The sequence below is a fragment of the Narcine bancroftii genome, chromosome 3 (genome assembly GCF_036971445.1).
Source record: "Narcine bancroftii isolate sNarBan1 chromosome 3, sNarBan1.hap1, whole genome shotgun sequence".
NCBI classification, from domain to species: Eukaryota; Metazoa; Chordata; class Chondrichthyes; order Torpediniformes; family Narcinidae; genus Narcine; species Narcine bancroftii.
Window position 1 is genome coordinate 125,399,495 of NC_091471.1, and position 13,240 is coordinate 125,412,734.

At 42.7% G+C, this 13,240-nt stretch overlaps 1 protein-coding gene across 1 annotated transcript; it reads right to left on the reverse strand.

The window, feature by feature from the left end:
• Positions 1-5,286: 5,286 nt before the first annotated feature.
• Positions 5,287-6,763, reverse strand: sod3a (superoxide dismutase 3, extracellular a). Its single transcript, XM_069925045.1, has one exon. It carries the CDS (start codon positions 6,602-6,604, stop codon positions 5,981-5,983), a length of 624 nt encoding a protein of 207 aa, XP_069781146.1. The 5' UTR covers positions 6,605-6,763; the 3' UTR covers positions 5,287-5,980.
• Positions 6,764-13,240: the final 6,477 nt, after the last annotated feature.

Below are 13,240 nucleotides of genomic sequence, written 5' to 3' on the forward strand. Positions count from 1 at the left end.
GGAGGCAGTCAGCAACAATATAGCTAGACTGCATAATATAGTGCATCTGGCACAGTCAGGGGTGGATTAGGGAGTGGCTGTATCTCTGGATGTGAGACAATGAGAAGGTCAGTGGAGTTTAGCTGGATGGTGTTTTGGGAGTTGAAGAACGGAGCATGGTGCATGACATTTGTTCAAGGTTCTGGAGAAATTTGGATTGAGTCAAACACTTATTAATTGGGAGACGACACTATACCATAAACCCTAAGCAAAAATTATTCCAAATAGGCAGATGTTCCCAGTGTTTCCATTGAATATGTCCAGTAGGCAGGTCTGTCCATTGTCTCCAGCGCTGTTCATACTGGTGATTGAGCCGCAGGCGGAAGCCATTCAGTGGGATCCAGACATAAAGGGGTACACAGTGAGCCAGGTGGAACACAAAATCAACCTTTTTGATGATGATATGTTAGTGTATTTGACACACCCCGGTGGGTCGTTGGCCAGATTGAAGACCATACTAGAAGATTATGGGAAGGTCTCGGGGTATAAGGTAAATCTGGATAAAAGTGAAATTACGCCTTTGACAAATGGAGATTATAGCCAATATCAACAAGGCCATAGGAAAGCATCAAGTATTTGGGGGTAAAAAAAGATAAAGATTTGTGTAACTTATGCAAACTTAATTATCTCCTTTAGGTCCGGAAGATTGAGGAGGACGTTGATAGATGGAGGACTCTGCCCATTACACTGGTGAGCAGAGTTAAATGTGTGAAAAATGAAGGTGATGCCAAGACTCCAATATTTTTATCAGTCATTACCCATTTCATTGCCACAGGTTTTCTTTAAGACGTTTGGTGAATTGTGTCAAAAGGTTCCTCTGAAATGTTAAGATGGCTAGAATCTCCATGGAAAAGTTGACATGGGATCATAATTTAGAGGTGTTAAAATTACCAGATTAAAAAAATATATATTTTGCGTTGCCCAGGCAAGGTTTATCACCTCACTCTTTGAGGGGGTTCCCCCCCCTCCTGAGCATAAATTGAACTCAATGCAATAGGTGAAAAGATGGCAGGAGAATTTATATACAAATGGGACAGTAAATTAATTTCAAAGAAGACAGATAACTCCATACTAAAGCATATATTTCAGATATGGCAAAGAATAAATCGATGTATTGGATGAAATGTGGGGATATCTCATAAAACACCTTTGACCCAGAACAAGTTGATACTCTTGTCTCTGAGTAATAAAATTCTGGACACCTGGTGCCAGAAAGGGATCAGGTGTATTGAGGATTGTTACAAACAAAGTCAACTCATGTCATTTGAGCAGTTGAGAAACAAATATGGTCTGTCTAATAGAACATTCTGCTATCTGTAAATAAGATCTTTTTTAAAGGAAATAACTAGGACTGTCGAGAACCCTGCCTAGGTCTAGTAATGTGGAGATTATAATTGGACATGGGAATATGTGTCAATTTATTTCTCAAATGTATCACATATTCCAAAGTGAGGGCCCGAAGCCAGGCTTACACAGTTCAAGGAAGAGAGTCAGACTTGGGCACAACAATCAATGAAGAGTAGTGGCAAGACCTGTGTCTGGACAGTGTGACTGGGGTCATTTACACCAGATACAGGTTGGTGCCATATAACTTTTTGCACTAATTGCACCTCACACCACAAAAATTACATAAATCAAAGACAGAAATGTTCTTTAGGTATGGTACCGAGATTGAAACCACCTGGCTATGATCAAAGATGCGACCCTTCTGGGAAGAACTGGGGGAACATTTTGGGAGACAGTTGGAATGTGAGTTTTAGACTATCCAAATATCAAATTTAGTTTGTGTTAAAGTGTGGCAGCCATATCTGAAATACATGGCATGTGGAATGACTAGCTCCCCCTCCCGGTGAAATATGGTTATTACAAAAATCTGTCCCAGCAGGGAAAGGATTGGAGTTAAGGAAATGCTACATGGCACAGATGACATCCGTATTTTCTTTTTTGGCCTTTTTTAGTTTGTTTTTTATTTATTTTTTTCTTTTATTTCTTACTTGGGTTATTTAGTTAATTAGGTTGTTCCTTTTTTAGGTCTTCGGTTGGGGGCTCTGAACCCTACTTGTATTTGTATAATGTTTAATCGGGGTGGGGGAGGGCAACAAAACACAGACTCTGTATGTTCCACGAATGTTGAAAAAGATTGCCTTGATTGAAATTACTTTGAGTCTGTAAAAGATCAAAATATTTTTAAAAATAGCAGCCCTGCCAGAGCTGCTGTAATGGCAGCGCTGCCACTGGTGCGGGCCAGCAGGGAGCAAGAAGCAGAAATACAGTGGTCCCACGGGGTCCAACCACCCAGTCAACTCCCGTCAGCTCCTCACAGGCTTTGAATGGTCCGTTAAAGGAGCCGACTGAAGTTTTCTTGACAATCCCGCAACCGCAGGGTCTGCACCCAAGATGGCAGTGCCTATGATCAGCAGAAGCCACAAGTTGTTGAAGACTTCAAGGGAGCGGAGGACAGGGCACCAGGAAACATGAGACCATCCCTGTGAAAGAGAAGCAGAGGAGATGACCCACGGGCAGTGACCGTGATGGCTCTGCAGCTGAAAGACCGACACAGCGGGCTGCTGGTGACTCAAGGTGGGGAACCCATGGAGGATGGGGACTGCTAGAGACTGGAGTTGGGAGATTCATGCTGGGCTGTGGACTGCTGGAGACTGGCTGAAGGGGTACCAGGTTTCGGAACCGGAATGTGAGGGCGTTGAGGGATTTCTGACTCTGTAGGTTTGGATCTGGAGCTTGGGTTGCCTATGATTTGGACTGGACTCTGTGTGGCTGTACAGGCTGCAGAAGTGCTGGAGGTGAATCTATGGACACTCGGTGACTCTGCTGGGACTCTCCTTTGTTTCTCTTTCTCTGACTGTGAGGCGTTTCAGGCAATTTCTGCCAATGGTGAATCTGTCTGCCTTAGAGCAGGCAAGAGCAATTTCATTTAGTGTGACACTGTTTTATTACAATGACAATAAATTGAATCTTGAACCTTGAATATCAATGTGGTTGACTTTGTTGTGTATCCGAAAGGATCACTGGAGAGCTTGGTAAATCAGGATGAGTGTCAGATTTGCTGAGACTGGAACAGAAAAACACGGAGGTGGAAGTCAGTGTTCTTCGTGATGAAAGAATATGGGGATACAAGCTATTAAATGCAGAGAGTCTTCAACAAGCCTGTTCAACTTCTAATCAGGAGCAGAGAGGCAGATAGAATGGTTAGGTTCTAAAGTTCTGCTCTCCTGCATGAAGAAACCTTGACCATGGAGATGTTCAAATAGATAGTGATAACATAGGTTGGCTGTAAAAAGTATTTATAAGCAATTTAACTCCCCCCCGCCCCCCAACCATCCCCCTGTCTCAATCTTTCCCACTGTTCTTAGCTTCAATCATTGTCAGGATTAGGCCAAATCTGAACTTGAGGAACAACACATCATATTCTTCCTGGACAGCCTTAAGTCCAGTGACATGAACATTGATATTTCCAACTTGAAGTAACACCCAGCCCTATCTGGTTCTGCTTTTTCCATTTGTTCTTAGCTATTCTGTAGTTTATTCTCTCTCTCTAATTTTTCATTCCTCACCCTTCCCAACACTTCCTGGTGGAGTCTCTTAACACCTGTCTCTTCACACTCAGGTCTTCGGCACTATTCCCTATCACCACAAGCACCCTCCCCCCTTCATGTGTGTAATTTCACCTTTTTATCTTTGTCTTTATAAAGGTCCAGACCTGAAATGGTGATGGACCATTTCTGACTGGTTGCATCACTGTTTTGTATGGAGATGTCATGCATAGGACAGGAAAAAAACTACAGACGGTTGTGAACTTCACTCCATCGAGGACATCTACAAGACATGTTGTCTTAAAAATAGCAACCTCTATCCTCAAGAGCCCTCACCCCACAAGCCATGTCTTCTTCACACTGCTACCATCATGAGCCTGAAGATGTAGTTTCAGGACAAGGACAGTTTCTTCCCCTCTGCCATCAGATTTCTGAATGAACAATGAAACACAGACACTACCTCACTTTCTCTTCTTTTTCCACTTATTTATTGTTTAAACAACAGAATTCATGACAATAAATTCTGATTCTACCTCAAATGCTGTCTGACCTGCTGCATTCCTCTAGCAATTCTTTGTCTGCTCTTTTATTACAACCCGAGTTTCTATCAGGTGCTGTTACTTATGGTTGGGTGGTGATGCAAAATGGGATTTTTCCTTGGATACAAAAATGGTGCAACAATTATCCAGGAATTTCAGCATCATAGTGAGTAGAAAACTGATTGTAACATGGAGTTGCAAGAAAGGTGGCATAAATTTGGAAGATGGCACACATTCAAAGTGATACGGAATGGAAGTTTCAAGAAATGCTGTTATTTGCAAGGACATGTGTTCATTTTTGCCCTTGTAACTCTGGTTGAGAAAAAAAAACCTATAAGGCTTTAAAAAAATATTGATATGAGAGTAAAATATGTTAAAATTTAAATAATTCAAAGATATTATGAATGCAAGAGCTAATACTTTACAAGCACTTGACCAACTTGATATTGCAATGCGTAGAGAACAGTTGCAATTTAAATAATTACATTCGACCTTTTCATGAATACGATTGCTGGTCTTTTGAAAGAAAGATACGGGAACTATATAAAAATACTTTGTTATTTTTTGTTAATACAATTCAAGTGATGGACAAAATTTAAATGAAGAAATTATGTTATTGGTTTATTCACTACTAATTCCATTTCTTAATAACTGGAGTTACAACGCACATGGCAGACTGTTGTAACATCTTATATTGTAATAGAAATTCTTCAGAAAAAGACCGTAGCTTAAGAAATTTTTATCCGGGCAGCAAACTAAATATTTTACTAGCCATGATTTTCAAGATGCAATCGTTAGTTTAATTTGTACTTTCAAATTACACTAATACTTCCGATAAACTACCAATATTGTATCAAATAGCCACACGGAAGACTGGTCTAGGTTCAAAGATTTACTTGATAGATACACATCTTAAATAATTATTGGTATGACAGAATGTACGTGTGTTTGTTTTTGGTTCTGTGGGGGTTCGTTACCAGAAGAAATAAAGAAAACATGACCTCTAAAAACAATTTTCATTATTCATAAAGTGAAAAGTCGTTTTGCTTCTCCGTTTATTTTTCTTGCACAAGATTTGTCAGGGATGAAGCGATCTAAAGTGAAGCTGTCTGTATTTTTCTAAAATAATATCGCCAAAAATGGAAACAAAACCGTAGTTTGTTAAAGTATTCTTTTGCATGTTTTAATTTCAGTTCGTTAGCCTCAATCGTAAAAATTTAACAGTTACATCCGTAACGGGTCTGGACAAATTTTTGAGGTATGTTTTAGAATTAAACTTCTTCATCTATGTGTAACAATCTCCGGAAAAGGCACGTGATAACGCGGCTGAATATCGTTCTGTTTAACACAACCAGAACTCTGTAAAGTTTATCCGGTCACCTAATTGAAATTAATTTCGGCACGTTGGCAGTTCTCTGCTGCAGATTCATCTCTGGACATATATAAAGCTGACATGAGGACCGATAAAACATCCCCCCCCCCCCTCCTAACATAGAAGCAGAAACTATGCGAGAGAAAACAAAAACGGTACCGTATAGAGTGATGCCTCATACTGTACAATAAATGAGACGTCAGGTGTGCTTGACTTGTGTCTTATCTCAATCCCGAGATAAGTTCGTGAGTTTTTAAATCATTCAGCAAAAAATAAGATTCTGATTTGTCCGAAACCTACCACAAAATGAATGAGGTGCTTGTAACTTGGCATTTGTTTGTACATTGTGACTCCTTTTCCCGCAATTCGCGGTGAACGCCCAAGCAGCCCCCGCTATTTTTGTGCGCGAAGGCCAAGCGAGAGCGACGAGAGAGAGGGAGAGAGGGGGAAAAATGACCTGGCTTTGGAGATGCGGCGCCTCACTGATTGGGCACCATTTGTCTCCAAAGGTCACCGTTGCTGACTGCAATGGTACAACAGGCCAGTTTTCTGCCGGCGTTCCCATTCTTCACACTTTCCTCATCGCCACCGAGCCCCAGGTCATCTTCTTTCTCGTGGATCACGACCGCGCGTCCGAGGATCGATTCGGGTCCGAACAGACTGGCTCGAAGATTGCGCAAATGCTCCACGATCTTCCCGTTCCGGACCCGAAAATTGTTGAAGTCGCCGGGGTGGAGAGGGTGATTGACATGGTGGGGGTTGTAATGCGGTCCGGTGGAGGGGCAGCTGCCGTTCAGCACTCCGTACTGATGGACGTGGATCGCGCAGAGCGGCTGGACTCTGGTCAGCGCGAAGCCCGCCAGGTTGATGTCGGCTTTGAGCCTACCTCCTGGGTACCTCTGAGAGAAAAGCACAGAGCCGCGGATCGAGGGCAGGTCGGCGGCGAGGTCCGAGCTGGGCTCCATTTGACAGAAAGCGAAGACCTTGACGCTTTCCGGAGCGGGCTGCCGTCTGAATTGCAAGAGCGGTGCCTTTGTGTTCCCATGCACCTGGAGCACAAATGAACTGGTGAGGAACAACAGACTCATCGAAGAAACCTGCATGGCTGTCAGATCAACGACCAACGGATCTCACAGGTCTGACGATGGGGTGATGACTGACGTGACAGTAACTCGGAGAGTTTATTTGAACACCAGACCTGAAAAGATAACGCGAAGTCGACTTTGTGCAGGGGGTGGGAAGCTTCGGAACGAAATGCTCCATTTATTCCTGGATTTGTTGACCCGAGAAGGAGCGGGTTCTGCACATCATGTCACCTCCTGCCAGTTCCCCCACCATCGGGGAAACTTTGAAACGGTGCAGTGGACAGATTCCAAATGGAGTCAAAATGAGCCGAACAGTTTGAGCGAGTTTGAGCTGATTGATCACTGGGGAGCTTCGTAAATTGTAGCAAGTTTCACTCGAAGTAGAACGAGCAGCAGTTTGCCACAAAATGGGACAAAAGTCAAGAGCAGTGGACACTTTTTACTCAGGTGGTCACAAAGCCCGACTGCAAAGCCGCACAGAGTTCTCCTGTTCGGCTGTCGGATGGCCCTCTGAAAACAGAAAAGCTGGCCAGGAGGCTTACTGACCTCACCCTTCTCCGAGGGGTGGAACTGGCCTGCTTGCAGCATCGAGGGTGACAGCTGAAAGGGGCGGCCAGAGGATGTCGTGGGGACGTCATCAGCTTTCGACTCTGAGCGCGATTTTTGAAAATACAACAATCATTTAGCAAACTCGTGGTGATCAGCGCAGGTCAGTTTTCTTGCAGCCTAATAATCAGCCATGGTCTCAAACTGATCTGATGCCAGGCTTCTGCTGGAGATTTTAACACAGGGCAAGGAGTCACAGATGAGAGAGTAGCCACTGCACTCTCAGCCAGTGGCCATGCACGCACCAGCACTCTGGGAGTCATCAAGTTGAAAAATCTAAGGAAAAAATGTCATGCCGTCCTGGACCACAATCGCAGGAGTGGCAGGGGACAATTCTTCCAGCAATGCCAAACCATCTGGGGGGAGGGAGGGGGGTGGTCCAGCTGCTCAGCTGAACCTATTAGCATTGCCAGTGCAATTGAGATCCTATCCTCGCAGGATCCCTTCGCAAAGGCATCTCAAGCTGCCAGCAGCATAGAAGATTCACCAGAGATACCGACCCAGGAGGTGCAGGACTCCATTGAGGATGCAGCTGGCACAGTCCAGAATGGCACCCAGGAAACCATATCACCACCCGCTGACCCTGCAAGTAGCGAGGTGGTACTCGCACTGGTGGACACAGGTATTTTACCTCTAAAGGGGATTTATTTATTGAGAACCACATTATTTAGGTACTGATGCACTTTTCATGATTTGCTCCTCGGCACCCGGTGCAAGACGCAAGAGGTGGAGGCCGTCCAAGATCCAAGTGATCGCGAAGGAGCTGCAGAGTATGTTCAAAGCCATGGAACAGGAGGAAGGGGAGAGGGACCGTCAGCGAGCTGAATTGGCTGTGGAGCAGCAGAGAGAGCTGCTAGCTGAATTGAGGAGGCATGAAAGTGCTGTTCAGCGTTCAGAGGGTGACAAGTAGCTCCAGGTGGCGACATGCCTTTCAATCGCCATGGAGCATCTCAATGCAGCAATGGAGAAGCAGTCACCCATCTTCCGGCATTTTTTTGCACAAATGGCCGTCTGTCCACCCCAGGACCCACAAATTCCACACCATCAGGTAACGGTGGTGGACACCTGGAGAGATTGGAGATATTTGGGTGCAGCAGTGTCTCCCCACACCCCTCCTGCTACTCCTCCTCCTCTTCCCCAACTCCTCATTCATTCCTCTCATTTATGGAATAAGTCTTGATAATGCTGCCCCCAGTCAACAGGCACTTCTGCTGTCAAATTGTGCAATTCTGAAAAGAGAAATGTGATTTAGTGGGTAATGGGTATTGAAAGTGTATTTGAAAAAAATATTTTTTGTCATCAGTTTGATTACCAGCTGCATGGGGAGGTCTTCGACGTTTTTTTCCTGTTCCATGCTACAAAGGCACTTCTTTTGCACTAAGTTTTACTGTCAAATGTTAATGGCCCGTTATCTACCTCAGTCATATAAGAGAAAGTTTCAGTGTCTTTAAATGTTGACAGCCCCTTATTTACCTCAAATATGTTCGAGAATTTTTCAGATGTTCACTGTTTGCAGCCCTTTACCAACCTCAGTTCTATAAGAGAAAGTTGCAGTGTCTAAATGTTTACAGCCCCTTATTGACCTCAGTTATGTAAGAGAATGTTTCAATGTCTAATGTATACAGCCTTTTATCAACCTCAGTTTAATTAGATTTTTCAAATGTTATTGACAAATTGGTTTTATTAAAGATAAAAAAGAATACATTTTTCTGCAGCCTCATTATTGCTCTAATCAAACGATGACATTTGTGCCCAGGCTGCTCGATCGCGTCACAGCATTTGGGCTAGGGTTGGGCTGGGAGGGGAGGGAAGGTGGTGGTGGGAGTTGGGTTGTTCGGACAAACCTCTCTCGTGCTGGCTCATCTTGTGGGCAATGCGGCATACCCCCATTGGATTAAATTGGATTCTTTTCAATGCAAGCGGCCTAACAGGTAAGACAGACCAATTCAAGGTGTGGATTGGCTTGGGAGACTGGGATATCAGAGCCTTAATGGAAACATAATTGAGAGAAGGGCAACACTGGCAGCTTAATGTTTCATGATGCAGATGCTACATGCACCACAGAGGAGCAGGTAAATGGGGAAGAGGTTGCCTTTTTCACTCGGGCATTTGAAGGCATTACTACAGTGCTTAGAGATGATATTTTGGGGAGATCATCCAGAAAATTTAGAAACAGGAAGGGAAGGATCACTTTGATCACTTTAGGCTCCAAATGGTCAACATGAATTGGAAGAGCAAATATATAGGGAAATTAGAGTGTTGAAAGTGTGGAAAGTTGAACTTGAAGGTGAAGCATGTGGTTAAAGATGGGATACAATGTGGAAGAATCGACAGATCTTAGGGTCCAAGTCCATTGATCGCTCAAGGTTGCTGCGCAAGTTAATAGGACAGTTAAAAGAAGGTGTCTGATGTACTGGCCTTCATTAGTTGAGCGATTGAGTTCAAGAGCCCAAGGTAATGTTACAGCTCCATAAAACTGTTAGATCACACTTAGAATATTGTGTTAATTTCTGGTCACCTCATTACTGGAAGGACGTGCAAGCTTTAGAGAGGGGCAGAGATTTACCAAGATATTGCCTGGATTGGAGAACATGTCATGAAGAAAGGTTGACTGACCTAGGATTTTTCCCTTTAGAGCAGTGGTTTTCAACCTTTTTCTTTCCACTCACATACCACTTTAACTAATCCCTGCTCTGTGATTAGTAAGGGATTGCTTAGGGTGGTTTGCAAGTGGGAAGGGAAGGTTGAGAATCACTGCTGTAGACCCAATTGTTACTGAAATATTTCACTTGAGAAAAATTGTCATTGGCCCTTTTCCTTTGAAGTTATGAAACCCTGCACATAGAGTCAACTAGGTATGATTAAAACAGTGGCTTTCAAACTTTTTCTTTCCACCCATATACCACTTTAAGCAATTCCTTACTAATCATAGACACCAATGGCATAGGGTTTACTTAAGGTGGTATATGAGTGAAAATAAAAAGTTGAAAACCTTCTGCTTTAGATCAATGGAGGATGAGAGGCGACTTAGAAGTGTATCAGGTTATGAGAGGCATAGGTAGGGTGGAGAGCCAGAAGCCTTTCCCCAGTGTGGCAATGGCCAATATCAATGGATGTCTGTTTAAGCCTTAAAATGAGGCCACTGAGCTCATCTGGCCATCTCTCAATATAAGCAACTTGGCGCTCAGCCCTCAGTCCCAGTTCCTATTAGACCTCCACACAAGACAGATTAAAATTTGATTCAGAAATTGTTTTCTGTCTTCTTACTGTTTGTTGTTCTTCACTTCAATCAAGATTCGAGAGGTTCCAGTTTACAAGGTAAGACACATGATATATTTCTCCTCCAAAATTGGATATAAATTATTTTTGCAAAAATTCTCATTGAAGATTTACCCTGGATGAGGTTGCATGACTGTAGGATATGATACAAGTTAACTTGGCTATTGTGAGCAAATGAATAACCTTTAATGTTCAATGAAACATCCCGACACTATCGAAGTAAATTAAACATAAACTAACAGACCATTTATGTAGGTAATTATTCAGAAGATAACCCCTTCGTAAATTGCAATCAAATGAGTACTTTTTCTAGTTCTTTTATGTGCTTATCACAATTTGGATATTCATTTCCTCTGGAAATGTGAACTTTTTCAAGTGAATGGAAGGGATCTTGAAGCATCAGCGCTTGGATGGAAATGAAACATTTCTTCAGCAAGAAAGGTGTCTCTGTGGTGGTACACCACTGGCCTACTGCAGGGGGTGACCTCTGTACCTGCAGAAGAGTACAGGCTGTCAATCAGCCGACCTGTATGGACCAAGCCCCACCCAGTCAGCTGTCAATCACCCTCTGGGATATAAGCCAGAGCTGGCCCTTCAAAGACAATCTCAGAGCTTGCAACAGCATTCGTCACAGCCAGCTCTGTGGAAGTTTATGTCAAATAAAGCCTGTAGAACAGACTTTTGCTTCTGTTCGATGATAGTGCACCACAGTCTCATAGAAGATTCTTATGTTGTCAGCTTTCTCATGGCACATCAAAAGAAACCTCACACAGTTGGAGAGATATTGATCAAGCGATGTGCCCTGAAGGTGGCTCGGATTGTGCTTGGAGTGGAAAATGAAATGAAGCTGAAAAAAATTCCCTTGTCAAATTCTACAGTGCAAAGGAGGATTGCTGATTTATCTAATGATATAAAATAAAATGGTGATTACAGAAACAAGGATGCTACATTTGATTGTTCCCAATTCAGCTGGATGAACCCAGATGTTTCCCCTTGTTCCCAGCTTCTTGCCTTTGTTTGGTATTTGAAGAGGGAATCCACTATAGGAAGAAATACTATTTCGCTGTTCACTGGAGACAAATTACGGAGCCATGGAAATGATGGAAAAGGTATCATAGTTTTTGACCACAAAGGGGTGAACCATGAGGAGGGTGCACCAAAAATGCATGTGCCATGTTAAGAGTGAAAATTGACTTCCAAACTCTTGTATGAGATCAATCGCCAAAAGTTGTTCTTGTTCACTGCAAGTTATATTGGCAAGCTCTTGCTTCAAAAACTTTCTACCTCCCCTTCAGAATATCCATGGTCTTCAAAATTGTGAACAAAAGTGGGGCTTTGAACTCTCAGCTGCTCAAACAATTGTGTGAAGATATGGATTCAGAGCATAAGAACCTGTCCCACTACACCAAAGTGCATTGGCTATCAAAAGGAAATGTGGTGCGAGTGTGTAAACTGCAAGAGTTGCAGTTGTCCTTGAAGATGCAAAATAAGTATGAACTGCAATCCTGCTTTGGTGAAAAGCTTTGGGTATTTCACTTTGACTAACCTTGTGGATAATTTTGATAAATTGAAAAATTGAATCTCAGGCTGCAAGGCAATTTGTTGATGCTCTCAATGGATTTATTCAAAAGCTTGAAAATCGGAAACACAAGGCTGAGAGAGGCAATTTGCATGTACTCTTTCAGCAGTAGCTGTTAATGGAATGGATGCTGATGTTGCAAAAGACGTTGTCTCGCATCTTAGCTGCCTCTGAGAAAAAATCCTGCACTACTTCCCAGAAATCAGCCAAGAACTGGCACTGGTGAGAAACACCTTACTTGTTAAAGTCTGCAAGTCGAACTCATTGACCTTCAAGACGATTTTGGTTGCAGAGATATATTTGAGACTTTGTCTATCTCTGAGTTTTGGCGAAAAATGACGATAGTTAGCGAAGGATTTCTTCCAGCATTTCTGTGTTTTTACAGAAACCATGATGACTTAGGCCTATTTCATTAAGTTATTTCAAGTATTCTGAAACTTCATCCTTAATAATAGACTCTAAAATCTTACCAATCACTGAAGTCAGACTAACCAGCCTATAACTTCAGTCTTTTGCCTTGTCACTTTTTTAAAGAGTGGAGTGACATTTGCAGTTTTATTATCCTTTGGAGCCGTTCTTGGCTCTCGTGGTTCTTGAAAGATCACAACGAATACCTCCACAATCTCTTCAACTACCTCAATCTAGTCTTGGTGACTTATTCACCTTCAGATATTTCACTTTCCCAAGCACCTTCTCCTTAGCAATTGTGACTACATTCACTCTTCTCTCAATTTTCTGTCCAGAATTTAATATCCAGAAATCTATCTATCTGTTTTGAATGCAATAAAGATCTGTGTCTTGAGGGATGTCTGTGATGCCGTGAGAGACAACATACAGTCTTACGACTCTCATGGGATTTAATAAAAAAATATCTAATTAGAAAAGTTTTATAAATTAAAATAGGTATAAAGTGATTAACTATTTTTTAAGCATATCGCCGAAAAAGTCTCTACATCAACTACAGCTACAAGATCAGAAGATAAGAAAAAGAAAAAAGCTGGGCCAGCCTTGACTCTGAAACAGGCTGGTGAAGATCCAGGTGAAGGGATATCCTCCGGAGCTGTTTTGGCGTCAACTCATGGAGATCGTGATGGTGGAAGATCTAAAAGTGCTTCGCGAGAAGTCGCGCATGCGCAGTGTGACTGAACACCAGGCTATGAAAAAAAATCCAGCAAATCCTAAAGGAACAG

Excerpts from the sequence above, each read along its gene's own strand:
- sod3a (XM_069925045.1), bottom strand. The coding sequence starts at position 6,604 with ATGCAGGTTTCTTCGATGAGTCTGTTGTTCCTCACCAGTTCATTTGTG.